Source organism: Odocoileus virginianus, chromosome 20 (assembly GCF_023699985.2).
Source record: "Odocoileus virginianus isolate 20LAN1187 ecotype Illinois chromosome 20, Ovbor_1.2, whole genome shotgun sequence".
In the NCBI taxonomy this organism is placed as follows: domain Eukaryota; kingdom Metazoa; phylum Chordata; class Mammalia; order Artiodactyla; family Cervidae; genus Odocoileus; species Odocoileus virginianus.
Window position 1 is genome coordinate 8,817,574 of NC_069693.1, and position 26,277 is coordinate 8,843,850.

General features: G+C 58.7%; 2 protein-coding genes across 2 annotated transcripts; one reads left to right on the forward strand and one right to left on the reverse strand.

Annotated features, from left to right (window-relative positions):
* Nucleotides 1-4,842: 4,842 nt before the first annotated feature.
* On the forward strand, nt 4,843-21,010 carry ERCC2 (ERCC excision repair 2, TFIIH core complex helicase subunit). The gene is made up of 23 exons (XM_020898148.2): nt 4,843-4,951; nt 5,266-5,365; nt 7,082-7,159; nt 7,242-7,304; nt 7,485-7,598; nt 9,876-9,992; nt 10,075-10,191; nt 10,504-10,627; nt 10,711-10,807; nt 10,892-11,025; nt 11,108-11,276; nt 13,167-13,285; nt 15,597-15,666; nt 15,757-15,826; nt 15,919-16,020; nt 16,973-17,036; nt 17,532-17,653; nt 19,098-19,190; nt 19,288-19,360; nt 19,562-19,632; nt 19,721-19,864; nt 19,961-20,104; nt 20,471-21,010. Exons 1-23 carry the CDS (start codon nt 4,947-4,949, stop codon nt 20,561-20,563), a joined length of 2,283 nt encoding a protein of 760 aa, XP_020753807.2. The 5' UTR covers nt 4,843-4,946; the 3' UTR covers nt 20,564-21,010.
* Nucleotides 20,800-25,469, reverse strand: KLC3 (kinesin light chain 3). The gene is made up of 12 exons (XM_020898206.2): nt 25,197-25,469; nt 24,451-24,681; nt 24,078-24,147; nt 23,419-23,638; nt 22,947-23,034; nt 22,767-22,868; nt 22,301-22,474; nt 21,601-21,691; nt 21,487-21,527; nt 21,294-21,400; nt 21,093-21,156; nt 20,800-20,885 (listed from the first exon to the last, which is right to left on the reverse strand). The coding sequence occupies exons 1-12, from the start codon at nt 25,452-25,454 to the stop codon at nt 20,814-20,816; spliced, it is 1,518 nt and encodes a 505-aa protein (XP_020753865.2). The 5' UTR covers nt 25,455-25,469; the 3' UTR covers nt 20,800-20,813.
* Between the last annotated feature and the right edge of the window lie 808 nt (nt 25,470-26,277).

A 26,277-nucleotide genomic window follows, 5' to 3' on the forward strand; every position in this document is an offset into this window, starting at 1 on the left:
CCGCAAATTACTGTTTTTCTGTGTACAGAGAGCATGTCCTAGGCATCATTCACTTACTGAGCTCACTGGGCAGGAAGTGGGGCTCATGCCACCATTGTCTTATTGTTTGGGGGCGTGTCCTGTGCTTCGTTGCCTGGTTTTGTTGCTAAGCAAGCCTGCTTCTTTTCTTCGTGGATAAGCAACCCAGCGTTCTCGAGTCATCATTAACTTATAGGGTCTCTCATATTTTTCTACTTACAATCCCTTACTGGGATTAACTATTTAATCACCTATTTTTTCCCTTCATTCTGTACCTGTCATCAATAACCACTGATAAAATGCTCCTGATTTTGTACAGCTGACATGCTAGAGACCATGCACAAAATGATAAGCAAAAAACATATATTCCACCAGATGTTGATCACTGCTATGGAAAAAAACTAAAGCAGAAGTGGCTATATTGTGCCTGATTGCAGGTGTATGCATTCATTTCTTATGGCTACTGTCACTGATGACCACAAACTTGGTGGCTTAAAACAACACGCATTTAAAGAAACATTTTTTTTGTATTTATTTGTGGCTGTGCTGGGTCTTCGTTGCTGCTTGGGCTTTCTCTAGTTGCAGTGAGCAGGGGCTACTCTCCAAGTCACAGTGCTTGGGCTCCTCATTGCGGTGGCCTCTTCTGTTGCTGAGCACGGACTCTAGGCACGTGGGCTCAGTAGTTAGCACAGGCTCATTAGTCGTGGTACACTGGCTTAGTTGCTCCGAGGCCACTAAGGGATCTTTCCAGACCACGGGTCAAACCTGTGTCTCCTGCATTGGTAGGTGGATTCTTTACCCCTGAGCCACCAGGGAAGCCCCAACACACATTTGTTTTTTTGCAGTTCGTCAGCTCAGAAGTCTGCTTCCCTGGGCTGAAATCAAGGTGTTTGCGGGGCTGCACTCCCTCTGGAGCCTGCAGGGTAGAATCAATTTCCTTGCCTTTTCTAGCTTCTAGAGCTGCATTCTTTGAATTCCTTGGCTCTGCCCTGTTCCTCCAGCTTCAAAGCCCACGGCACTTAGGTATCTTGCTTTATTGTCCAACTGCCTCTGTTTCTGTCTGGCTGTCAAATCTCCCTCTTAAGACAACTGATTACACTTAGGATGCACCTGGATAGCTCAAGACCCTCATCTTCATCACACCTGAAAGTTCCCTTTTGCCATTACGTAGGGGAAAAATAAAAATGCAGTCAGTATTGCTAAGAGAGCTCTCTAAAATGGAGATGGGAGGCCACTGAGGAAGTGTGACTTCTGCACATCCCAGCCTGGCTAGAACCTCACCCTTTAATCACCTATTGTCTTAACATAGGCATCCAGAACACCTGCCAAAACTGTAAGCTCCTTGCAAGCAGGCTCAGTAGTTGTGGCTTGCAGGCTCTAGAGTACAGGCTCAGTATTTGTGGAGCACAGGCTTAGTTGCTCCACGGCATGGGGAATCTTCCTGTACCCGGGATCAAACCTGCAATCGTCCCCAGCATTGGCAGGTAGGTTCTTTACCACTAGCGCCACATGGGAAGCCTGGAATACTCCTTCTGCTACTGCTTCAGTTGTGTCTGACTCGGTGCGACCCAATCCCTGGGATTCTCCAGGCAAGAACACTGGAGTGGGTTGCCGTTTCCTTCTCCAATGCATAAAAGTGAAAAGTGAAAGTGAAGTCGCTCAGTCATGTCTGACTCTTCGCGACCCCATGGACTGCAGCCTACCAGGCTCCTCCGTCCATGGGATTTTCCAGGCAAGAGTACTGGAGTGGGGTGCCATTGCCTTCTCCTTCTTCCAGTATTCTCTGGAATACTCCTTCAGTTTTACCCAAATCTGTGTCTCTCCAACTGCAATTCTTAAGCACCTAAATAAACTTTTTTTTTTTGCCATGCTATGCAGCTTGAGGAATATTAGTTCCCCGATCGGCCCCTTGCAGTAGAAGCACAGAATTTTAACCACTAAACCACCAGTGAAGTGAAAGTTGTTCTGCCTCTTTGCAACCCCATGGACTGTCCATGGAATTCTCCAGGCCAGAATACTGGAGTGGGTAGCCTTTCCCTTCTCCAGTGGATCGTCCCAACCCAGGAATCAAACTGGGGTCTCCGGCATTGCAGGCAGATTCTTTACCAACTGAGCTATCAGGGAAGCCCTAAACTGGACCACCAGGGGATTCCCTAAACTCTTACTTGGGACCTTCTGTGTTTTGTTTTGTTTTTTGGTCGACACACGTGAAGGAACATTCATAGATTCCAGGGATCCGGACCGGGAGATCTTCGGGGACCATCATCTGGCCTATCCAGTGTGTGCTGTGCTGTGTATTGCAATTTAAATAGGGAAGTCAGGGAAGGTCTGGGAGAAGAGCCTTCCAGACACAGGGAACAGCAACTACAAAGGCCTGGAGCAGGTAGGAGGCGGTCATTCTAAGATGGCTGTCAATCACCCCTGCCTCCTGGTACCGATGCCCTTGAGTAAGCCCTCCCCTCAACCCTGGGCTTGTTGTACTGATGGATTCTAAGGAAGAGAATACACTAGGTCCTCACTATTGGTGAGGACCAACAGCAGACTGAAAATACAGTTGTCTCTTGGTATAAGCAGAGGGGACTGGTTCTGGATGACCCTCCCTCCACACACACACAGATACCCAAAATCTCTGAATCCTGAAGCCCCACAAAGAAATATCCTAGGACAGTTCATCTGCATCTGTGGCTTCTGAATCGGTGGATATGGAGGGCAGACTGTAAGCGTATACTCACTGAGCCCTTGCTCTGTGCACGCCATGTGCTGTGTTTAGTCGCTCAGTTGTGTCCAACTCTTTACTTTTCACACACATTGGTGACCAAGACAGTCTCAGCCCTACCTTCTCGGGGCTCACAGTCCAGTAGAGGAGACAGCTATCCCAGACGGCGATGACCCGGAGCGGGCAGGGTGGGGCTAAGGGAAGGATGGGGAGCCGCACCTGGCCTAGCTGTCAAGCCGTGGGCAAGTTTTGCTCTGAGACTCAGTTTCCTCACCTCTAAAGTGGGGATAATGACCCTTACACCAACACAGGACATTTAGGGACTTCCCTGGCAGTCCAGTGGTTAAGACTTCGCCTTCTGGCACAGGGGGTGTGGTGAGGGATCCCTGGTGGGGGAGCTAGGGTCCCACATTCCTTGGGGCCAAAAGATCAAAACATTAAAAAAAAAGCAATATTGTAACAAATCCAATAAAGATTTTGAAAAAGGACATTCTATCACAGTCACACAAATGAGAATATACTTCCAAAGTCAGGTAAAGTCTCTGAAAATAGGGGCTAGGGAGCTAGTAGAACTCGTGATGGTGGCAGCGGTGGCATGGGTGTTGAGCCAATGAGTGAGGTTGTTCACAGGACCCTGAGCCTTAAGAGATGCCACAGTGATGCTCCTTGCAGTACCATGCAGCAGGAGAACAAACTGGGAATGAGGTAGGAGACAGACGAGCTCCAGTTTAGACATTTACAGCTGGCCTCCTTTTTACCTTTCATGGGGCAGGAAGAAATGGGCTTCAGGCTGGATACTTACAACTAGCCTTTTGTTAGCATTTCCTGAGACAGGAGATAGGTGGGCTCCAGTTAAGGCATTTACAATCAGCTTCCTGTATGCCCTCAGAAGTGGAAGTAACAACAGATACAGGGTAAATAGCCAGTCTTTGTCTCTTGTAAACACCTTAAGATAATAATCATGGCAAGGACAAAGAGGGGCAAAACACTATTTGAGTAGAGGATGAAGGGATCTCCACTCCCACCCCCCTTTCTGGAACAAGGGAGACACACCATGCTGGCAGAAAGGCTCCCGTGTGTCAAAAGTCAGGGGCTAATTCCAGGCCATAATGCGGCTTGCTGGTTCCAGAAGACTTCATCTCCAGATTTACCTTGGCTGAGGGGTGAGTGGGCACCTTAGTGGAGGGAGGGGGGACAAAGCAAAATGACTGGCCTGAAGGAAGACCAAGATCTGGAAAATTGCCCCCTTAAAACAGATTTAAACTTCCCAAAGGTGTAACCCCAGAGTCTTTCCACAAGTACTCTTTCTTTTCCAATAAATTTTTACTTTTCTCTTTACCTTCTGCCTCCTCCCCCGGATTCTTTCTTAACACGGCAGGCAACGACTGGGAATCCAGGTCCAAGCCTCTGGCCTCTGAGGTCTACAGGTTAAGACTTCCTGATTGGGAACTAAGCTCTTGTTCTCAGCTGATGCTCGCTTCTGCTTGCTGCAAGCTGCGGTTACTACGCCGTGCATCGGAAGTCAGGAAGCGCAAATACACGGGGCATCAGATAACTGGGAGCTGCTGCCTGGAGAATCCCATGGACAGAGGAGCCTGGTGGGCTGCAGTCCATGGAGTCGCGAAGAGTCGGATACGACTGAGCGACTATGTACAGCACAGGGCTCCCCTGGTGGCTCAGATGGTAGAGAATCCGCCTGCAATGCAGGAGACCTAGGTTCGACCCCTGAGTTGGGAAGATTCCCAGGAAGCCCTCTATGATCTCCCAGGCTCTGACCCTTTCTGGGTTCTCCCATTCTAGACTTGGTTACTTTATTGAAGTTGGGGGGAAAGGGAGGAGGACCTCTTAAAACCAAGAATAGAATAGAATAGAATTGAGTATGCATTTGCTGCTCAGGTAATCTATCTGTACAGACGCAGGAAGACCGACTGCCGGCAAATGAGATCGATTCTCTCAGTTCTCTTCCATCAACATTTTGTTCTGGGTACTCGGCGATCCTCCGCGATGCCTCCGGCACCGCCTCTCCCGCAATTGCCGTGCGCACGCGCACTGTGCCGCCTGACGTCGCTCCAGTGGGGAGTGACGGGCAGGTTCAGCCAATGGCGTCGAGAAGAAGGTGGGGCAGCGCCTCGAGGATGCCCTGAGGAGCCTGTCTTTCCTGAATATTCATGAGGGAGGCGGGCCGACGCCGCTTCAAGCAGCGACCGGCGCCATGAAGTGAGAGGGGGGCCCTGGGTTCGCGGCTCGCGAGCGGGCTTGGGGGTCCGAAAGATGCGGGGACGCGTGGTCAGGCCTCGGGCCCCGGCGGAGCGAAGGGAGGCTGCCGCGCTGGGGTGGGGGTAGCCGCGGGGAGGGCCAGCGAGGGAATGCCGAAGGGACCTGGAGGTTCCTGGAGAGCTGGGGGGATGAGCGGGACGGACCACACGGTCGGTGCTTGGCCGGCAACCGCTCTCGGCCCGACGGCAGGGGAGTGTGGGGGCTGGAGAGGGGCTGAGGGGACGGGGGACTGATCCGGCAGCCCCCGCCGCCAGGCTCAACGTGGACGGGCTGCTGGTCTACTTCCCTTACGACTACATTTACCCGGAGCAGTTCTCGTACATGCTGGAGCTCAAACGCACGCTGGATGCCAAGGTGGGTGGGCCGTGCCCGCCGCTGCCCACCTGACAGGTGGGGCTGACACACGCGCGTCTAAGACTCAGATTGCAGCGGTCCCCAGCCTTTTTGGCACCAAAGACCAGTTTTGGAGAAGACAGTTTGCGGACGGAGAGATTCAAACTCATCATTGTGCAGTTTATTTCTATTATTATTCTATCAGGTCTATCAGGCATTGGATCATTAGGCCTCAGATCTTCAGGCATTAGATCCTGGAGGTTGGGGACCCCTGGTCTAGGGTTTAGAAATCTGAGGTCCTTGTGATAGCCAGCACTACCAAACTTGGTATCTCAAATAATAGTAATTAAAAATAGCTGCAGCTGACCTTTATCAAAGGCTGAACTGCTCGGTGATTGGCTTAGGTATATAGAGACTCAGGAATTGGCTACCCACAGCAGTGTGTCTTTGGGCAAGTCACTTAATCTCCCCTCCACGGGCTGTACCTTGGTAAAATAGCCATAGTAATAGTACCTACCTCAGCTTAATATGGGGCATTCCAGGTGGCTCAGACGGTAAAGAATGTATCTACAATGCAAGAGGCTCGGATTCAATCCCTGAGTGGGGAAGATCCCCTGGAGAAGAGAAAGGCAACCCACTCCAGTATTCTTGTCTGGAGAATTCCATGGACAGAGGAGCCTGGCGGGTTACAGTCCATTGGGTTGCAAAGAATCAGACAGGACTGAACAACTAACACTTCACTACTTTCACTTTCATATTAATGAGGGCTGCAGGGGTTAATTCACTAAGTAAGGCAGATGTTCTCAACTGGGGACCATTTTGACCCCCAGAGGACATTCAGCAAAGTGTGGAGACATTCCCAATTGTCAATACTAGTGGAGTAGGAGTGCAACTGGCGTCTAGTACATAGAGGCCACATTTGCTGCTGCAGTGGGGGATAGACCCCACAGTCAAGTGTTATCTGGCCTCCAAATGTCAAGAGGGTCGAGGTTGAGATACGCTGATTTAAGACACTTAGTAATAGTGCCAGGCACAGAGTTAAGTGCTGTGGGGCTGCTTGGTAAATTAAAAGAGAGGGCTCACTACATATCATATAGAACTTCCCTGGTAGTGCAGACAGTAAAGAATCTGCCTGCAATGCAGGAGATTCCTGGGTTGGGAAGATCCCCTGGAGAAGGGCATGGAAACCCACTCCGGTATTCTTGCCTGGAGAATCCCATGGACAGAGGACCCTTGAGGGCTATAGTCCTACAGTCATGGGGTCGCAAAGAGACATGGCTGAAGGGACTTAGCATACATGCATATCAGATACTGTACTAAATATTTAGCCCTCAGTTTGTTACTAATCCTCATAGTCCTGTGATGAAGAAGAGCTTATTAGACCCCCAACCCCCCCCCCCTTTTTTTTTCTGGCTGCACTGCATGGCTTGCATGATCATAGTTCCCTGACCAGGGTTTGAACCTGGGCCCTCAGTAGTGAAAGCTTAGAGTCCTCACCACTGTAGACCAGTTTTTAGAGATACAGAGTCCTCAGAGAAGTTGAGAGGTCTTGCCTAAGACCACTCAACCAAAGTGGCAAAAGTGGGGTTCAAATCCACTGCCCCTGGGGCCTAGATGTCTAACCACTGTGTTGTCCTGTTATTCCAAGATGGTTTCATTCTGGGGGGAGGGTCCCAGAGTCTGTGTCCCTGGAGTTTTGAGTGCCTGTGTCATGTCCCTCCTGCCCACCACAAACAGGGTCATGGAGTCCTGGAGATGCCCTCAGGCACTGGGAAGACAGTGTCTCTGTTGGCCCTGATCATGGCATACCAGCGGGTAAGTGACTCCTTGGGCCCGAAGTGGGGGCAGAAGGAGGAGGCTGGACGGAGGCCGAGGCTGAGCCTGTGGTTGTCGGCAGGCGTATCCCCTGGAGGTGACTAAACTCATCTACTGCTCGAGGACTGTGCCTGAGATTGAGAAGGTGAGCCCCGTCCATCCCAGGGCCCCCCGCCCTCACTGTCCCCTAACCCATCTGTCCCCCTGGTGGTTGCCATCATAGCTTTGGGCGTGTGGGAAGCTGAGGAAGGGGCTGGAGCCTGCCTGGACAGGGGCTTGGGCTTTCATTGAGGCCAGTTCCCCCCTCCCTCATCAACTGTAACAGGTGATTGAAGAGCTTCGAAAGTTACTCAGCTTCTATGAGAAACAGGAGGGCGAGAAGCTGCCATTTTTGGGGCTGGCTCTGAGCTCCCGGAAGAACCTGTGTATTCATCCCGAGGTGAGCGCTCAGTTCCTCCCCTCTCCCTAAGTGTCAGGGTTGAGGAAACTCTTCCATCCACCCGGGAGTTCTAGATCCCCACCCAGACCAGACATCTCAGGGAGATGTGCAGGGGCCCTGCACAGAGTTCTGTTCTCACTCATCACGTGCCAGCTCATCGTTCATGGCTCAGGCATACCTCCTCCGGGAAGCCTTCGCACTTCCCCCAGCCTGGGAGAGGTGAAAAGGTAGCTCCTGGAGTCTGGCAGGCCTGGTTTCCTGATTCTGAAACGTACTAGCCGTGTACTCTTGCATAGGTGATTTCTGCTGTCTGGGCCTCAGTCCGCCTGTCTGTAAAATGGGGATAATTAATTACCTGCTTCATACTGTTGTTGATAAGATTGGGCAAGGAGGTGGGGGCTGGGCGAAATGGGTGAAGCAGTCAAAAAATACAGACTTCTAGTTATAAAATGTATAGGTCATGTTATGTAGAGTTGACACTTCATATCTGTGGAATCGGGAACTGCAGATCAGAAGGGCCAACTGTGCTAGGCCACTTGATTTATTTATGTGTTTACTTAGCTGTGCTGGGTTTAGTTGTAGCATGCAAGATCTAATTCTCTGACCAGGAATCAAACCCGGGACCCCTGCACTGGGAGCTGGGAGTCTTAGCCACTGGACCACCAGAGAAGTCCCTTGAGATGCTTGCTTTTACATAAGAGTTTGACTTAGGACTTTAAATTAAGAGCCATAAATGAAGAGGCACCATGCAGTAAACCGCTGCATGGTGTGCCCAGAACACGTTCAAAGGGTGGTTCTGTCCCCCTTAGGATAGTAAGAAGTCGAGAATTAATGAACTGGAGTAGGTTTTCTGGAAATGTGGTAAGGACACAAGCAGTATTATACTGTATTTCAGGGTGGTGTCTTAGTTGTCTCCAGAGCTGTATAGTGACTTGGATAAGGCTAAAGATTGTGCCAGATATTTCCACCTCAGTATTTTCCTTCCATAGGCCTGCTGCCTTGGAAGGACTTACCAACATAGCTGTAGTCTTCATCTGGACTGAATTGAGTTTTTCAAAGTAGATTTGCCATTAGCTTTCTGCTTCAGTCCTAGCGAAGGTTTTCAGAGTTTTAAAATACTTTTCTGTGGGAGCATCTATGACACATTTAACCTTGTGTGCCTCATATGACATACTTGGACCTATTTTCATTTATTGTCTTTTGGCTGCACGCCAAGGCATGTGGGATCTTAGTTCCTCAACTAGGGATCGAACCTGCACCCCCTGTATTGGCAGTGCAGAATCTTCACCCTGGATCAACATAGAAGCCCCTGTATTGCTTGTTAAAAGTAATAATAATAAAATGTAAAGGCATTATTATTATTTAAAAATAATAGTAACACAATGTAAAGAAAGAGAAAGAAGTAGCATAGTCTTTGCAACTGATGAAATGGGAAAGGGAGAGGGAGGGGCCCACAGCCTCAGAGCCCTCACTTTGGGGAGAGAAAGGTTTCGTTCCGAGGCAGGGCAGCCCTGGGCTGTGACGGTGCCACCAACAGAGCCTCGGAGCACTCGGAGCAGGGCAGGGCTAAGGAGGGTCTCAAACTGCGATCAGAACCTCCTCTGCTTCTCAGACCTTGCGAGGTTTCTGGCTGTTGTAGCATTTTAAAAGATAAAGTGGTTACCCTTAATCTACATGCTGAAGGCTCTTCAAGCTTTAATGTTAAAAAAAAAAAAATCTGAGGTATAATTGCCATTGTGTTTTTTTTGTTTTATCATTTATTTTTGGCCGTGTTGGGCTTTCATTGCTGCGCCCGGGCTTTCTCTAGATGCAGCGAGCAGGGCCTACCCTCTCGTCGCGGTGCGTGCTTTTCATCGCGGTGGCTTCTTTTGTGGCAGAGCACAGGCTCTAGACTCGGCCCAGCAGTTGTGGCACACGGTCTTAGCTGCTCCGCGGCATGTGGGATCTTCCCGGACCAGGGATCGAATCCGTGTCCCCTGCATTGGCAGGCGGATTCTTACCCACCAGGGAAGTCCTAGGGTTTAACATTTTAAAAGGAATAAGATCCCAACAGTTGGGCCACTCTTGCATCCTTGCAGTAAGTAAGTTTGCAGGTGCCTTAACTGTTTAATCACGAAGCAGGTTCAGGACAAGTTTTCCACAAACGCCCGAGTCCCACCCTGGTCATCTCACAGGGTGACCCCCCACTCCCCTAGCTGTCAGGTGTTGAGCCCCGAGTTCCAGCTGTGCTCCGGCTTCTTGGTCTGTCCCGGTGCTAAGATGCTCCCCGGCCTGCAGGTGACGCCCCTGCGCTTTGGGAAGGACGTGGACGGGAAATGCCACAGCCTCACGGCCTCGTACGTGCGGGCGCAGTACCAGCGGGACTCCAGCCTGCCCCACTGCCGCTTCTACGAGGTACCTGCGGGGCAGCGGGGGGCGAGGGAGGGCGAGTTGCCACAGTCAACCCCCCTGACCCCCAGCCACCCTCTCACCCCAGGAGTTTGATGTCCACGGGCGCCAGGTGCCCCTCCCAACGGGCATCTACAACCTGGACGACCTGAAGGCCGTGGGGCGGCGCCAGGGCTGGTGCCCGTACTTCCTGGCCCGATACTCAGTGAGGAGGCGCTGTGGCCGCAGGCGGGTGGGAGGGTTACAGGCTGCCCACCCACCTGCCTGCCTGCCTGCCTGCCTGCCGAGATCTCCCTATTGGTCTGTGCCTATATCTGTTCATCAGTCTGTCTCTACCTGTTCACTTCTGTTTGTTCCTCGCCTCTGCCTGCATGTCTGTGTCTGTCTGTCCAGCTGCCTGGGTCCCTCTCTTTGCCTCACCTCTGTGACCAGGGAGGGTGGAGCCCACGGGGCAGTGGGGCCCTGGGGGTGGGCACTGGCAGGAGAGCTGGGGTGACCCTGCCCCCTTGGCCCCCAGATCCTGCACGCCAACGTGGTGGTCTACAGCTACCACTACCTGCTGGACCCCAAGATTGCCGACCTGGTGTCCAAGGAGTTGGCCCGCAAGGCCGTGGTCGTCTTTGACGAGGCCCACAACATCGGTGAGCAGAGAGCCGGGTGGGGAGGCGAGGTAGCCCCTCCGCTGCTGCTGCGTCCGCTTGCCTGAGCCCAGTCCTCTTCCCAGACAACGTCTGCATCGACTCCATGAGCGTCAACCTCACCCGCCGTACCCTGGATCGCTGCCAGGCCAACCTGGAGACCCTGCAGAAGACGGTGCTCAGGTGGGGGTGCCCCGGCCCGTAGACCCTGGCGCCTGACCAGCCCCCCAAGTGGCCCAGCTCTTCCCACACCTCGACTTCCCGCAGGATCAAGGAGACAGACGAGCAGCGGCTGCGGGAGGAGTACCGCCGCCTGGTGGAGGGGCTGCGGGAGGCCAGCGCCGCCCGGGAGACCGATGCCCACCTGGCCAACCCCGTGCTGCCCGACGAAGTGCTGCAGGGTGAGCCGCGCCCCCCGCCTCGCCCCCGCGCCCCACCCCCCCGCTCAGCGCCCAGCGCCTGGCTGAGCCTGTCTCCCCGCAGAGGCGGTGCCCGGCTCCATCCGCACGGCCGAGCACTTCCTGGGCTTCCTGCGCCGCCTGCTGGAGTACGTCAAGTGGCGCCTGCGGGTGCAGCACGTGGTCCAGGAGAGCCCGCCCGCCTTCCTCAGCGGCCTGGCCCAGCGCGTCTGCATCCAGCGCAAGCCCCTCAGGTGCGCCCCCCCACCCCCACCCCCAGGCTGGGCGTGGGGGGGGGTTCCCGTCAGGGGTGGGGGTCGGCGCCCGGGGTCGTCGTGTCACCGGTGTCAGTAGCCATGATCAGAGAACTGACCTCGAGGAGTGTGATGGAAGACTGTGTGCGGGGTTGGAGGGGCGAGACCCCAGGGCCCTCGCCAGTGCTCAAGGGTGTTCTCACTCCAGGCCGTGGAGGGAGCGGCCCTGGAGAGGGGTTCCTGATGAGGGGCAGCAGGGTGGGAGCTGGGAGAAAACGCTGTGGGCCCCCACTCCCTGTTTCCTCCGGCCAGGGCCTCTCATCGCCCCTGGGCAGGAGCCAGCCCCTCGGTGCAGTCTGGGGACAGGGCGGTGATGAGGGCCCGGGAGCAGGGGTGGAGCTTTCTCTGCTTTGCCTTTGCTGTGGGTCAGTCTTTGGTCTTCTCTGAGCCTCAGTTTCCTCCTCTGTGCAAGGGGTAGGGGGCAGCCCCTTTCCTCCCAGGTTCCTGTGGTGGTTTAATGACAAAGCAGCGGCCCCAGGAACCCTCCCGGTCTAGGGCACTGACATGAGCCGAGCACTTTACGGGCCACGTCCTGGGGACTCAACACAGCGTCCCCGCCTCGTGCTGCCGATGAGGACGCTGTGTCCCGTGGAGGGGAAGCCACACGGTGCTGTGTGTGGTTGTGACCGCAAGCCCGGCCGGTGGCGCTCTGAGGCTCCTGGCTGCTCTGCCTCTGAGGAGGTGGGAGCCCTTGGTGCGGCCTCACCCTTCTACCGTCAGGAGAGATTTGTGAGGCCAGAGCGGATCTGAGTCGCAGGATCCGTGTTCCGAGGGCCTGCTCGTGCTGGGGACACAGCAGTGGCAGAGACGGCCCTGGCCCTGCCCTCCTGGGCTCACAGTCCAGTTGGGGAGACAGATCCGTCCCAGACAGGGACAGTCCAGGGCTGGGGGGAGTCCTGGGGACTGAGGGAACACAGAGGGGCCGTCTGATCAAGCCTGGGGGATAGAAAGACAGATTGCTTGTGGGATCTAGTCCCCTGACCAGGGATTGAACCTGGGCCCCCTGCATTGGGCGTCTTAACCACTGGCCCGCCAGGAAGGTCCCAGGAGGCAGGTTTTAAACTTGACCGTCTGCCTGGCGCCAAAGCCGGGTGCTCCCGCTCCACGGCCTGCCCCTGCCTCGAGCTGGGCAGCCTTGCATGTGCGCCGCTGATAGAGCCTGTGTCAGGCCCGGTGTGTGAGGCCATCCTCTGGGCGCGTGTGGAGTTCTAATGCTGTGTCACCGAGGACAGTGACTGTGACGGAGACCTCGTGAGGGTTCTGGGTGGGAGCGTACGGCCATGTGGCCCTGCAGGGTTCACGTGAAGACCATGGGATGCTGCGGGTGGTCGTGGGTCGCCCCTTTTGATTGAGAACCTGTGTAGGAGAGCGTTACCTCATGTGAGGACTGTGTGACTCTGGAGTGTTAGTCGCTTCAGTCATGTCCGACTCTTTGCAACCCCATGGACTGTAGCCCGCCAGGCTCCTCTGTCCATGGGATTCTCCAGGCAAGAATACTGGAGTGGATTGCCATGCCCTTCTCCAGGGGATCTTCCCAACCCAGGAATTGAGCCTGGGTCTCCTGCCTTGCAGGCAGATTTCTTTACCATCTAAGAATTTGAGCAGTGACTAGGATGTGAGATTATAGGTCTGTGTACCCTCCCGTGGCTGCGCCCCCCCGTGATGGGCAGTAGTACGAGGTAAGGACACAGAGTGACCCAGACCCCGACCTCCCGGAACGGTCAGGCAGCTGGGGAGATGGCGTGTGGGCACGTGCTCTGATGGTGACAAGGGGGCTGTCTGGCCTGCAGCCACCACCTCCCTCACCTGCCTGTCCCCCCACCCCACCAGGTTCTGCGCCGAGCGCCTCCGCTCCCTCCTGCACACCTTGGAGATCTCAGACCTCACTGACTTCTCCCCACTCACTCTCCTTGCTAACTTCGCCACGCTCGTCAGCACCTACGCCAAGGGTGAGTGCGCCTCTGCCGGCCCCCGGCAGCCGGAATCAGGATCCGGCAGAGCCTAGAGGGTGCCCCTGGGACTTGGACAGGCTGGGCTGTGGAGTTTGGACTTTTAAAAAAAAATTTACTAGCCGCACCTGGTCTTAGTTGTGACACGCAAGATCTTTAGTTGAGGCATATGGGACCTAATTCCCTGACCAGGGATTGAACCCGGGTCCCTGGTAATGGGAGTGCGGAGTTTTAGCCACTGGACCACCAGGGAAGTGCCCTGGGCTTTATTTTGAGGGCAGCGGGGAGCCATGAACAGCCCTTGAGTGAGTGAGCCTTGTGCTTAGGTGGGTTATTTTCAAAGGCTCCCTCTGGCCGCAGGTGGAGGAGAGGGGGTGGGCAGTGCTGTGAGACGAGGCGGGAGAGGTTCTGTGGGGTCCATTCAGCCTTGGGGGCGGGGTGAGGGGGTGGTTGTTCTGCTCCTCGCGGCACTGGGGAGCCATGGCAGGCTCAGAACAGGGAGAGGCAGGGTCAGATTGTGCTTCAGAGGATTCTCCTGGCGGAGGCTGGGCCAGGGCACGAGGGGTGCTAGAGGGAGTTGTGGGGGGTGAAGAGGCCAGGACTTGGCGCCTGAGGGAGAGGACGCTCAGACTCCCAGCCTGCTGGGAGGGTACAGGGGAGCGCTCCGCCCCCTACTCAGCAGCTTTAAGCTGCCAAGGGCTCAGTCGCATCCCCTGGGATTACTCCTCTATCCAACAAACTAGGTCAGCCTGTCTGACAGCCCGCTGGAGGGCCCGGCCTTGGCAGGAAGATAGCCTGTCCCCCACCCCAGGGCCGATGGGCAGCAAGTGTCCCTGGAATGTTTGTTCTGCCTCTGTCCCTCTGTCCATCCCATCCCCCCTCTCGGTCTGTCTGTCCTCCTCTCTTCCCCACTTTTCCGTCTACCGACACTTCACATTCTTGTACCTGGCACAGCCTTCCCCATCTTCCCAACTTTCTCCCCCTCACCCCTCAGTTCTTGGCTCAGGAGAGACGTCTCCTCCTCCTCCAGGAAGCCCCTCTGGCTCCCAGGCTGGGCCAGGCCCCCTCCTTTAGGCTCCCCTGTCCCAGCCTTGCCCACTCAGAGTGGTCACTCTGGGGACAGCCATGTCCCCATCCCTGGGCTGTGAGTCCTGAGAGGGCGAGGCCAGGGCTCTCAGTCACTGCTGTGTTCCTAGTACAGGGTTCGGCACAGAGGACATGATGATATTTTTAAAAAAAGCTTTGCTAAGTGAAATCGATTATGTGGATGTGTTCATTCATTTATTTGCTCAATAAATGGGCCAGGCCCAGCCCTGGGGAAGTGACAGGAACCATGAAAGACCTCATTCTTGACCTCCCAGAACTTCTAGCGGGGAAGACAGGTAGCAAAGATAAAAACGTGGGTAAGATTATTCCAGAACGTGATAGTTTTCATGAGAAACGAACATGTCGCTGTGTTGGAGCATGCACACAGTGTCCCCGGGGACCTGGGTGGCTTTCCTGAGGAGCTGACATTTGAGCTGAGTTCTGAATGACCAGGAGCCAGCCGCCTAGGGAAGCTTTCCAGACAGTGGGGCAAGTGCAAAGGCTCTGGGGTGGAATGACTCTGGTGGGGTTGTGATTTTTTTTTGTGACCCTGGTGGTTTTGAAAGTCAGGCAGGAAGCCCGTGAGCACAGAGGAAAGGGGGTCGGCGTGGTAGGATCCCACCGACAGTTCTGGACCCTGGGAGGGACTTTGGGGGGAGCCCTGGGGGCTTCTGAGCAGGGAGGGATGTGACCTGACTCGATTTCAAGGATCCTCTGGCCGCTGTGAAGGGAGTGGGGATGAGGAGGCAACTGCGGTGGGCCAGGCAGGGGCTGATGGTGGCTGGTCTGGGCGGGGGCAGGGAAAGTGGTCAGAGGGCAGCCGGACTTTGGAGCAGAGCTGACCGGCCTCCTGACTGCTTAGACAGAAGGCTGTGGGAGAAGGCTGGAGGCTTTGGCTGGAGGGGTGTGGTGGGCCCCCATGGTCCCCGGAGGGTGAGGGATGAGCCTCTGGTGCCCGACTCAGTGTCCTCTGTGAACATTCACATAGGTGTCAGCCCAGGGGGAGGGGTGGGCAGGTTGGAGTATATATTGGACTCGGGCCTGGGTCATAGCTTTGGGCTGCTGATGGCTGGTCCCATTCACTGAGGAATGTGAGGGGAGGGGGACTGGAGTGGAGGGAGAAAGTGGGGGGGGGGGGCGGGGTGGCCGAGTGCCTTGGGTGGGGGTGCGGGGGAGTGGACGGAGTCATGATTGGTGCTCAAGGAGTCTCACCGGCCCCCTGTAGGTTTCACCATCATCATCGAGCCCTTTGACGACAGGACCCCGACCATTGCCAACCCCATCCTGCACTTCAGGTGAGATCCCACCCAGGGGGGATGTCAGCAGACCCACAGGGGCCCGGCCCCCGCAGCCTGGCCCTAACCACACTGGTCTGCTCCTCACAGCTGCATGGATGCCTCGCTGGCCATCAAACCCGTGTTTGAGCGCTTCCAGTCAGTTATCATCACATCCGGGGTGAGGACCCTCCCTTCTGGCCCCCAGCCCTCCCCAGGGGTCTCCTGATTCCTGCCCAGTCCTGCTGAGATCCCTCTGTTTTCCCGCTGTAGACACTGTCCCCGCTGGACATCTACCCCAAGATCCTGGACTTCCATCCCGTCACCATGGCAACCTTCACCATGACGTTGGCCCGGGTCTGCCTCTGCCCCATGGTGCGTTGGGGAGGTGACGGGGAGGGTGGTGGGAGTGAGGGCCGCCCTTCCTCTCTCCACTGCTCAGGCAGCTGAGGGCATGGATTCTGGGTTCTGACGGACCTGGGCTTGAGTTTGACTCCCCGAGCCTCAGTTTTCTCATCTGTGAAATGGGAACACCCCCTCTCTGATCTCCCAGGGTGGCTGAGGGGATTTAGTGAGTGTGAAAGGCTTTCATGGCCCAGGGCCTGCTACTTACTTACCATGGTTTTGCCTGGCCCATCGTCTGGCAGTGACATTGCTAAGTGACCCTGCCAGTTGGCCTCGGTCCTCTTCTCTGTAAAATGAACCTTGTTAACATGGGCCTTCAGTCCCGTTTCTGAAGTTGCTGGGCAGATGTGTTTTAGAGTTGAGAATTTTCCAGACTTGAAACACTCCCAAGGGGTCTGAGCAAACCCTCTAGTGGAAATCACATTTGAGCAGACGTGCTGATGAGTCAGACCACGGAGACCTGTCAGCACGCTGAGCAGGACCCGGGCAGGGCGGCTCTGGCTACCAGATGAGTCCGTGCCGGACTGAAGCGCCTGGCGCTTCCCGAGGGTGTTGGTTCTCGGACCTGCCCTGCAGGGCTTGCGGGCTGGTGCGGACCCTCCACACACGGTGCTTCTGTGATTTTGCCTGTGGGGTGAGGGGCAGCTTCCTGGAACCGCCTGGCTGGAGGCTGGGGCAGATTAGAGGATCCTTGCTGGTGAGACTTGGGGTCAGTTCCATCTCTGTGGTCTATTTGCTGGGTGACCTTGGGCGGGCGACTCGCCCTCTGTGAGCCTGAGGTCACTCATCTGCACCCTGCAGATAAGAGGGTAGCTGCGGGTTCACTTGGTTACACTGTGTCTATGAAAAGCCCGCAGCCCGTGAGCACACACGGGGTGGCTGCTGCTCATGTGCTTCTCATGGCCTCTCTCGCCCTCTCCAGATCATCGGCCGTGGCAATGACCAGGTGGCCATCAGTTCCAAGTTTGAGACCCGGGAAGATATTGGTATGGTTCCCACAGGGGGTGGTTTGTGTGGGTCCCAAGAGGGGAGGTGGATCGGTCAGCATGAGCTGGGTCATGGATGCAGTAACAAACCAAAGTGGCTTCACACAGAGGTCCTTGCCGGTGCTACATGCCACTGTGGGTTGGTGGGGGCCTGCCACGGATCGCTCCCTCTAGGAACCTCCACCATCGGACACATCACTGCGCTGGCGAGGTGGGAAGGGAGGGGTCCTGGTGGGTTGCGCACTGGCTCAGAAAGCTCCTCACCTGGACGTGACACGGCCCTTTCTTCACTGGCCGTGGCAAGTCACATGGCCACACCTAACTTTGGTGGGTCAAGGGGCAGTCCTCGCACGAGTCTGGAAGGAGAATTGGGATGCGTGTGAACAGTCAGCAGTGGGGTTCCTAGGAACCCCAAGTTTAAGACAGGAAAGCTCTGATGGGGAGTGGGGAGGAGGACCCAGGCCAGGAGACGGTCCAGCCTCTGACCCCTCACAGCGGTGATCCGGAACTACGGAAACCTCCTGCTGGAGATGTCTGCCGTGGTCCCTGATGGCATCGTGGCCTTCTTCACCAGCTACCAGTACATGGAGAGCACCGTGGCCTCCTGGTACGAGCAGGTACGCCGCCTCTTGCCCCGTGCACAGACCCTCCTAGCTCTCGGCTCTGTTCCTCTGTTGGCTTCTTCCCTCTTGTGTTTTAGATGGTGACATGTGTTGTAAGTGACAGGACAGCATCTAAAACCTGCACAGGGCAGTTTAAGGAACTGTGTTCACTGTGCCCCCACATCCAGGTTAAGAACTAGGACATCAGCGGCCTCGCTGGGCCCCTTCCCCAGAGGTGTGCCTCTCAGAGGCTGACCACACCCCACCTGAGGGGTTCCTGGTTCCCTCTTTGCTCCTTTGGGTAGGCTATAGTCAGTCCATGGGCTTGCAAACAGTCGGAGACTACTGAGCGACTTCACTTTCACACCCCCAGCTGTCCCTGCAGCTCATATGGCGTGGTGTGGAGACGCTGGGTAGCAGGTGTGACTGTAGCAGGTTGCTATTGCTGTTGGAAGGTTCTGGAGAATTAAGGCTGAACAGAGACTCAGGGCAAGGAGCCAGTAGGAGTCCCTTCTGGGGAGTGTGTGGGCGAGGTCATGGGGCATTCTGGAAATGGGGTTCACCACAGCTCAGCACTGGGCCCCTGATAGGATATTCTGTACCATGAGCCCAACTCTCGGGTAAGTCAGAGGAAGCGCTTCTCTGGGGTGAGACAAGTGAACATGGCTAATGTGAGCACCAGGGAGCATGTGGGAATGTCATCCACACAGACAAGACCTCGGTCTTGTCCTCAGGCTCTTTCCACACGGCGTCAGCCACTTGAGCCCCACATCCCCAGTGTCTTTTGTGTCCTAGTTAAGGAACCTCTGTCTACCCTAGGGTCACAGAGGTCCTGTGTTTCTGTCTAGAAGTGTAGTCTTAACTTTCACATCTAAGCTCTGTGAGGTACCGCAGGTTCGTCTTTGTGTAGGATGTAAGTCACGGTTCAGCTTTTTACCATTTGGAAGTCTGTTGCTCCAGACCATTTACTGAGAAGAGCTCCCCCACCACACTGAGTGGCACACGTGACAGAGATCTGTGTTGGGGCTGTTTTGGACCCTCTGTGTTGTCTCTGGTCTGTCACACATCTGTCCTTGATCAGAACCATGGATCTATTTCAGTGTCAAATGTGAACGCTCAAGGCAGCCTCTGATTGGCTCTGCCTGGCCTACATCAGCCTCTCCACCAATCACCAGCTGGGGGTGGAGCATCCTGATTGGTCACCCTGAGCCATGTGCCTGCCCCACTTGTCCAAAAGATGGCGATTGGCTCCCTCTCCGGATCACAGAGTTTTCCAAAGAAGTGAGGCTGGACCCTGCCACCACCCTCCCCCGGTCTCCAGAGGGCAGGCTGAGGCCGGGGGACAGGGGTGGCCTGTCGCCGGGGAGTCGGTGGCAGAGCTTAGTTTAAGCAGGACAGCCCCGTCCTTGAACCGACCGTCCGCCGCCCACATCCTGACCTCCCCGTGTCCTCCCCTAAGGGCATCCTGGAGAACATCCAGAGGAATAAGCTGCTCTTCATCGAGACCCAGGATGGGGCTGAGACCAGCGTCGCCCTGGAGAAGTACCAGGAGGTGGGTACTGGGGGGACGAGGGGAGTCTGGGCAGAGAGGGGCCAGAGGCGGCACAGCTCCCCGGTGATGCGTCTGTGTCCTGGTCCCCCCTCCCCAGGCCTGCGAGAACGGCCGCGGGGCCATCCTGCTCTCGGTGGCCCGAGGCAAGGTGTCTGAGGGAATCGACTTTGGTGAGTGGACTCGGCCTTCCCTGCCCCTGCGTGGCCATTTCTGTTCCCCGAGGGAACCTCACCCACCCACTGCCTGGCACACACAGGGGCCTACCCTTACCTCCATCCCTGGGCGCCCGGCAGGGCCCTTGGGGACCCCCTCCAACGGCAAGAGCCCCTGGGCCCCACGCAGTCAGGCCTCTTGCTCCCCTCGCCCCACAGTGCACCACTATGGGCGGGCCGTCATCATGTTCGGGGTGCCCTACGTCTACACCCAGAGCCGCATTCTCAAGGTGAGCCTCGCTAGGGGCGGGCGGATGTGAAGGCCTCACCTGGGGCTAGTGTGAGGAAGGGCCCTGGCCCCTATCTCTGCACCCACAGGCACGGCTGGAATACCTTCGGGACCAGTTCCAGATTCGTGAGAATGACTTTCTCACCTTTGACGCCATGCGTCACGCCGCCCAGTGTGTGGGTCGGGCCATCCGGGGCAAGACGGACTATGGCCTGATGGTCTTTGCTGACAAGGTGCGGGTTCAGGGCCCCCGCCAATCAGAGGGGGAGGGCCAGGCCGCGGGTGCCTGGGCTCCCCGCCCAGGGTACTGACATCTCCACCACCACCAGCGGTTTGCTCGGGCTGACAAGCGGGGGAAGCTGCCCCGGTGGATCCAGGAGCACCTCACGGACGCCAACCTCAACCTGACCGTCGACGAGGGGGTCCAAGTCGCCAAGTACTTCCTGAGGCAGATGGCACAGCCCTTCCACCGGGTGAGCCCTCTTCCGGGAAGACCCCTGAACCCCAAACCCAGCCTGCCTCAGACAGGGAGGTTTGTGTGCATGCCACCTCCCCACCCGTGCCTGGCTGCTGGGGGAAGAGTTGAGGGCTCCTGATGTCAGGGTGTGCCCGGCTGATCGTGGGGCCCATGGAAGGCCAGCCCTCTCTGGCTCAGACCTGGCGCTCTGACACCTCCCTCCCTGGGCCCGTCTTCCGTTCACAGGGACAGGCTGCCCCGAGTTAACTGGGCATTTCAAGTTCAAGCATCCTGTCCTGGGCCCCTGGGTGGCACCTCCTGTCATTACCAGAGCCCTGTGTGGGGACATGGGCCAGCTGATACCCCCTCTCCCCACTCCCAGGAGGACCAGCTGGGCCTGTCCCTGCTCAGCCTGGAGCAGCTGGAGTCGGAGGAGACGCTGCGGAGGATTGAGCAGATTGCCCAGCAGCTGTAGCGCCAGGCGGGGCCGTGATGCCTGAGCCTCAGCCAGCCCGGGTCCCGGTGCTCGGAGGGGCCTCCAGGAGAGGCCTGGAGGTCCCCAGAGGACACCTCAGGCAGACCTTCTAGCTGCCAGATCTACAGCCTTTAATCTCAGGAGCGGAGCTCAGGGAGGCCGGAGCCGTTAGGGAGAGGAGAGCACTCCCTCCCCTCGCCCGTCCCGCCCGCTCCTCCTGAGGAGCCGCAGCCACGTGGTCCTGTCGCCTCTAGCGGGGGCCCAGGTCCTGGGTGCTGGCGCTGAGGGTCCGCGAGGCCTCGCTCAGGTGCTGCCTGGGGAACTGGGGACAGGCAGGGGGGGTGAGGGCGGGACACGGGGCTGCCGCAGCGCAGCAGGGCTACGCCACCGGCCCGCTTGTCTGCCTGTCCTCCTGCATCTACCCAAATAAAACCCATCATGCTCACATCTGGATGTCCATTCCAATGCCAGCCTGACCATCCCCCCCGGCCTCTGGGTCTGTCCCATCCCTGATCCAGGGTCCCCTCACCTGGTTCTCAGGCACCCTTGAGCCATCCGTGTTCAGCATGCTGAGCGACATGGCCCTCTTCATCCTGCCCAGGAACAGGGCGGCACCAGTGAGTCTGGCTCCCACCCTGGGAGACTCGGGCACCGGGCTTGGTGTGTGTCACAGGGGAGACGGGAGCCACGCACAGTCCTCAAGCAGGACAGGGGGAGGGGGAGGACTCACCCGGCCGTCCCCGCCGCCCCCTCGCCTCGGAGTCGGGAGACCAGCTTCTCGCTTCCGCGCCGGATGGACTCCCGGAGCTTAGAGAAGGAGCTGCTTCGACGAAGGGTCTGGGGAGGGCGCCGGGGACACTGGTCAGCCTCCTCTGCCACCCGGGCCCCCCTTCCCCTGGGAGCCCGCACAAAGCCCTCCTCACCTGCTGCTGTGCGTCACCGGCAGTGCCTGTGTTGGGGGCTCCTGGGGACAGATGGGGACATTGTGGGGGGGAAGCTGAGCAGCCCCCGGGGCAGGGGAGGGGCCGGGGGCTCACCGAGCGGGGCGGGCAGGGCCTCCCTGCGGAGGATCTCTTTGTACAGCTCTTCCGCCTGCTGGTACTTGTTCTGCTTCAGGTAGGCTGAGGCCTGCGGGGAGGGCACGGCCTGAGTGATCCTGGCTCATCTAGACGCTGCACCCGGCACCTCCTTCCTGGCCCCCCAGGAAGCAGCCCGGCCTTGCCCGGCACTCCAGGCCCCCGGCCACCTGCAGAGTGGGCTTGGAGCCCGAGCCCACCGCTTCCCACAGGGAAGGTGACCTGCTGGCTCTGAGCAGGGGCCTGCTCCCCACTCCACCGTGAGCCAGCGACAGCCCTCTCTCTGCCTCAGCTTCCTCATCTGCACAGTGGGGCAGTGGGAGCACTTACCTTGCAGGGCCCTTGAGAACACGGTCCAGGCAAAGTCCTGAGAAGGGGGCCTGGCTCAATAAACGCTCTCTGCTTCTGGCCAGTCTCTCTGGCCTCCTCTCTGCCCGGAGCTGTTCTCTGGCCCCCACCAGCCTGCCAGTTTCCCAACCCTTCCATGTCCTCTGAGCTGGGGAGCCTCACTGGTGTGGAAGCCCTGCCCCATGGGGCACCCTCAAGGGCTGGGCAGAGGTGGGGCCCCTGTTCTCTGCAGGGCAAGGCCCCCTCAGATAATGGGTGCTTGCCTGGTGCTGGGGCCCCAGGACCGAGCCCCCGAGCCCCCAGAGGCCCTCACCAGGTTGTTCTTCGTCTTGGCCACATTGGGGTCGTGGGGCCCGCCCAGGGCCTCGTAAATGCTCAGGGCCCGGGCGTAGTGCCGCTCCACCTCCTCGAACTTGCCCTGGTTCTGGCAGAGCAGGGCCAGGTTGTTGAGCTGCTTGGCCACATCCGGGTGGTCGGCGCCCAGGACCTAGGGGTCACGGGGTCACAAGTCATCTGGGGGTGGCGGGCCACGTGTTGCCAGCAGCCGTCATGACGAGGCTCATGAGTTGGGAGCTGGAGTCAAGGGTGGTGAGTCAGGGGACTGGGCACTCGAGGTTCAAACTGGTTCCAGGTTCACATCACATGGGAAAGGACACGAAAGGTCGGGGGTCACGAGAACAAGTCAGGGTCATGCCAGAGCCACAGAGTCGAGCGCTTCAGGATCAGAGGGGAAGGGCCGTGTGGGATGGGGGCCCCGCAGGAGCCAGGCTGGGCAGTACCTTCTCCCGGATCTCCAGGGCACGCTGGCACAGGGGCTCTGCCTCCCGGTAACGCCCGCGCTTCCCGTAGAGGACGGCCAGGTTGTTGAGGGTGGCGGCCACCTGTGGGGTGAAGAGGGGGTCAGGGGTGGGGAGGCCCAGCCCACAGCCCCCCGCCCTCCCCCACGGGCCCCCACTCACCGCAGGGTGCTCGGGGCCCAGCGTCTGCTCCCGGATCTGCAGGGCATCGTGGAGCAGGTCTGTGGCCTCTTTGTACTTGTTCTGGTCTCTGTGGAGCAGCCCCGGGGGCAGGGGATTAGGCCAAGGCCCTGGGCTGGGCTGACGCTGGCAGGCCAGGAGCTGGCTGAACTGAGTGTGGGTGGCATTCCCCGGGGGTCCCTTCTGGGTGTCCCCACACCTCCCAGATCTGGCACGGGGTCCCTACATGCCCAGGTGGCTGCCAAGCCTCTGCCGCCCCAGGCCTCCGCCCCACTCTGTTGGGGGTCTCTTGCCCACACTGACTCCTCTGCCCGAGTCTCGGTGGTCTCTCCAGATCTCCATCCCCTTCCGCCCCACCCCTGCAGGTACCCTGTGCTGTAGAGCAGGACACCAGGGCTCCCCACTTCTGCCCAACAACATCCCCCATCTCCCCTCCAGCGGCGGCAGCCCCCACCGGTACACCAGCGCCAGGATGTTGAGCATGGTGGCCACGTCGGGGTGGCAGTGGCCCGAGCTCCGCTCCAGGTCCTCCAGGGCCTGCCGGCACAGCGGCACAGCCACCTCGTAGCGGCCCTGGCTCGCGTACTGGATCACCAGGTTGTGCAGAGTCCGGAGGCGGGCCGGGATCTCATAGCCACCCTGCTGGGCTGCCGCGGCCCCCGCTGCCTCTGGACCTGGGGGTGCGTGCGGGGCACCGAGTCACTGCAGGCCTCCTGCTTCCCCAGCCCACACAGAAGGGGACACATGCCCCCCCAAAGCCACCGCTGCCTCGCTGGCCCCTGGGACCACGGGCCCCTGCACTGGCTCCTGAAATGGGAATCCCAGGCCTCTCACTGGCCCGAAGGAGGGGGCCTGGCCTGTGGGATGGATGCATGGCAGCCGCCGGGTTTCTGGCACTATGGTCACCATGACAGGCCTGGTTTCCAGCTTTTCTAGCCTCACCTGCCCCCTGTCACCGCCCCCCCGCCCAAACACCCACAGCCACCTGCTTCACCCTCCTGACACCCAGCCCTGACCTGCCCCATCCTCCCCAGTGACCTCAGGGTCCAGCGACTCAGACGCCCCCTCCCCAGCCTCAGCCACCTGTCCTCCATGGCTGAGCCCCGCACCCACCTCTCCGTTCCTCCTCCTCACTGGGGAACAGGGAGGCCAGGCTGTCCCGGCGAGGGGGGGACTCGGGCTGCTGCAGAGAGAGGAGGAAAGTGGGGCATCACGGGGCTTGGGAGTCTGACTCCGAGACAGGGGTCGTCCTGAATCCCAGGGTTGGAGGGAGGTGGTGGGCAGGGGTCCCGGGGGCCTCCTGAGGGCTTGCGGAGCATCCTGGGCTTTGTGGGGCAGTTGGGCTTGGGGCGGGCTTCTGAGTAAGTTCCAGTGGGTCTAGGATTTGTGAGGGGGTTCTTCGGAGGTTCCAGGGAGGCCAGGGAACCTTTGAAGGTGGGGGCTCTGCAGAGGGTCAGGGGGCCCCGCCTCGCCGGCCCAGCCGCACCTGGCTCTCCGCGGGCGGGTCGTACTGCCGCAGCTGCCCCAGGAACTCCAGGTGGCTCTTCTCCTCCTCCAGCTGGGCCACGGCCTCCTCGCTGGCCCGCAGCCGCCGCTGTGTCTCCTCCAGCTCCTCCCGCAGCCACGCGTTCTCCTGGGCCAGCCGCCGGGCCTGCGCCCGCAGCCGCTGCTTCTCCGCCTCCAGGGCACCCACGTGTGCCGACAGCGCCAGCAGCACCTGCCAGGGGGGCGGCAAGTCAGAGGCCTGGCCCCAACCCTGCCAGATGGCCCCCGACCCAGCCCAGGGCCTCAAATCAAGCCAGAGCACCCCCTTCTCCCCAGGGTCCCCCAGATTACAGAGAGCCCTCCGATGTGGCTCCAGGGATGCTTAGCGAGTCCCAGGGTCACAGCCCAATTCTGCTGGGGGAACCCCTCCCTCCCATTTCATGCAGACACACAGATCACACACAGGGACACGTCATATCCCACCCGGGCACCCCCGAAGTGTGCCCAGGACCCACCCTTCTATGGAAGGACCCCACCTGGTTCAGGGGTCCCTGTCACACAGAAGGAAACCCCCACAACTGCAGGTTAGGGATCCCATCTCGGGACTAGAGGCTCCCTGTCCCGGGCCGAGTGCCCCTAGGCCCCCCTTTCGCCAAGACCATCCTCCAGCACTCCTGGCCCCTCACCCCTGGGCAACCCCCCAGGCCTGAGCCACACCACCGCAGACAGCGCGCCCCTCACACCTACCTGGGCCTCGCCCAGCCCCAGCTCGATGGCCTCCAGTGAGTGGCTCACCACCTGCTGCTTCTCTTCCAGCAGCTCCAGGCCAGCCGCCGGGCCCTGGGCCGCCAGGGCCTCCGCCAGGTGCCCAGCCAGGCCCCGGTGCTCTGCCCGCAGGGCCTCCAGCCCCTTCACCACTTGCCGCGTCTGCCGCACCAGCTCCTCGGGGCTTGGGCGCTCCAGGCCCAGCCCCACACCTCCCGGGGCTGCCACCTGCACGGACATGGCTGCTCCTGGGGGTGACCGGGGCCAGGGTGCAGGGTTGCTGGTCACTGCCGGGGCCGGGCAAGCCCGCCCCTCGGCCTCCGTGTTGCTGGGTCGCACGGCCCCTCCCAGCCATCACCCCACCTGCCCATCCCAGCCAGCCCTCTGCCTCCACGCTCTCCTCACTGTAGCCGGCAACCTGTCCCACGCCCATCCTGCCGAGCCCGCAGCTGGAGACTTTCTGGTTCCTTCGCCTGTCTCAGCGCCGGGGCCCGGCCGCGAGGACAACTCCCAAACCTTCCCATGTGGAACTAACCCAGGCGACCAAGCAGCCATCCCGCGGCCGCCCACCTGCCCTCAGCTCACCTGGTCAGCCCTCCCCACCCCAAGGACCCCGGATGCCCGTCCCGGCCGGCCCGGCTGTGTGACCTGGACTGGAGGTGCCCTCCCCGGCTGGGCGTGTGGGGCGGGACGTGTGGAGGCGGCAGCCTCTCCGTGAGCTCACTCTCAGGGTGTTTTTGTTGGGAACCAGTCAGACAACTGCGGGTGGGGTGGGGCGGAGCAGAGGGCCACGGGGCTGGGGTGCGGGAAGCCGAGGAGGCCTGGGGAGGTCAGGGAGGGTCCCCACGTGTGGCGATTCCTGGGGACCCGAAGAGCTGACAGACCAGAGGAAACCATCTCCACCCTCCACTGCAGACAGGCCCGGCCAGCCCCAGGCGTGCTGGGACACACATGTGGCCCAGGGGAGTCACACGGGCCGTGTGACAGCTGAGGGTCTGAGTCCCAGACGGTAATGGGTGGGGGGGAGGGTCTCACACGTGGGACGGCATGGGGTTGTATGGGG

What these genes read in the sequence shown, in the direction of transcription:
- ERCC2 (XM_020898148.2), top strand. An exon ending in AACGCACGCTGGATGCCAAG is followed by an intron (nt 5,366 to 7,081) that starts GTGGGTGGGCCG and finishes CACCACAAACAG; the next exon opens with GGTCATGGAGTCCTGGAGAT. An exon ending in CAGTTATCATCACATCCGGG is followed by an intron (nt 15,827 to 15,918) that starts GTGAGGACCCTC and finishes TTCCCGCTGTAG; the next exon opens with ACACTGTCCCCGCTGGACAT.
- KLC3 (XM_020898206.2), bottom strand. Translation starts at nt 25,454, where the DNA reads ATGTCCGTGCAGGTGGCAGCCCCGGGAGGTGTGGGGCTGGGCCTGGAG. An exon ending in TGGGGCTGGGCGAGGCCCAG is followed by an intron (nt 24,682 to 25,196) that starts GTAGGTGTGAGG and finishes CCCCCCTGGCAG; the next exon opens with GTGCTGCTGGCGCTGTCGGC. An exon ending in CCCTGGAGATCCGGGAGAAG is followed by an intron (nt 22,475 to 22,766) that starts GTACTGCCCAGC and finishes CGTGACCCCTAG; the next exon opens with GTCCTGGGCGCCGACCACCC.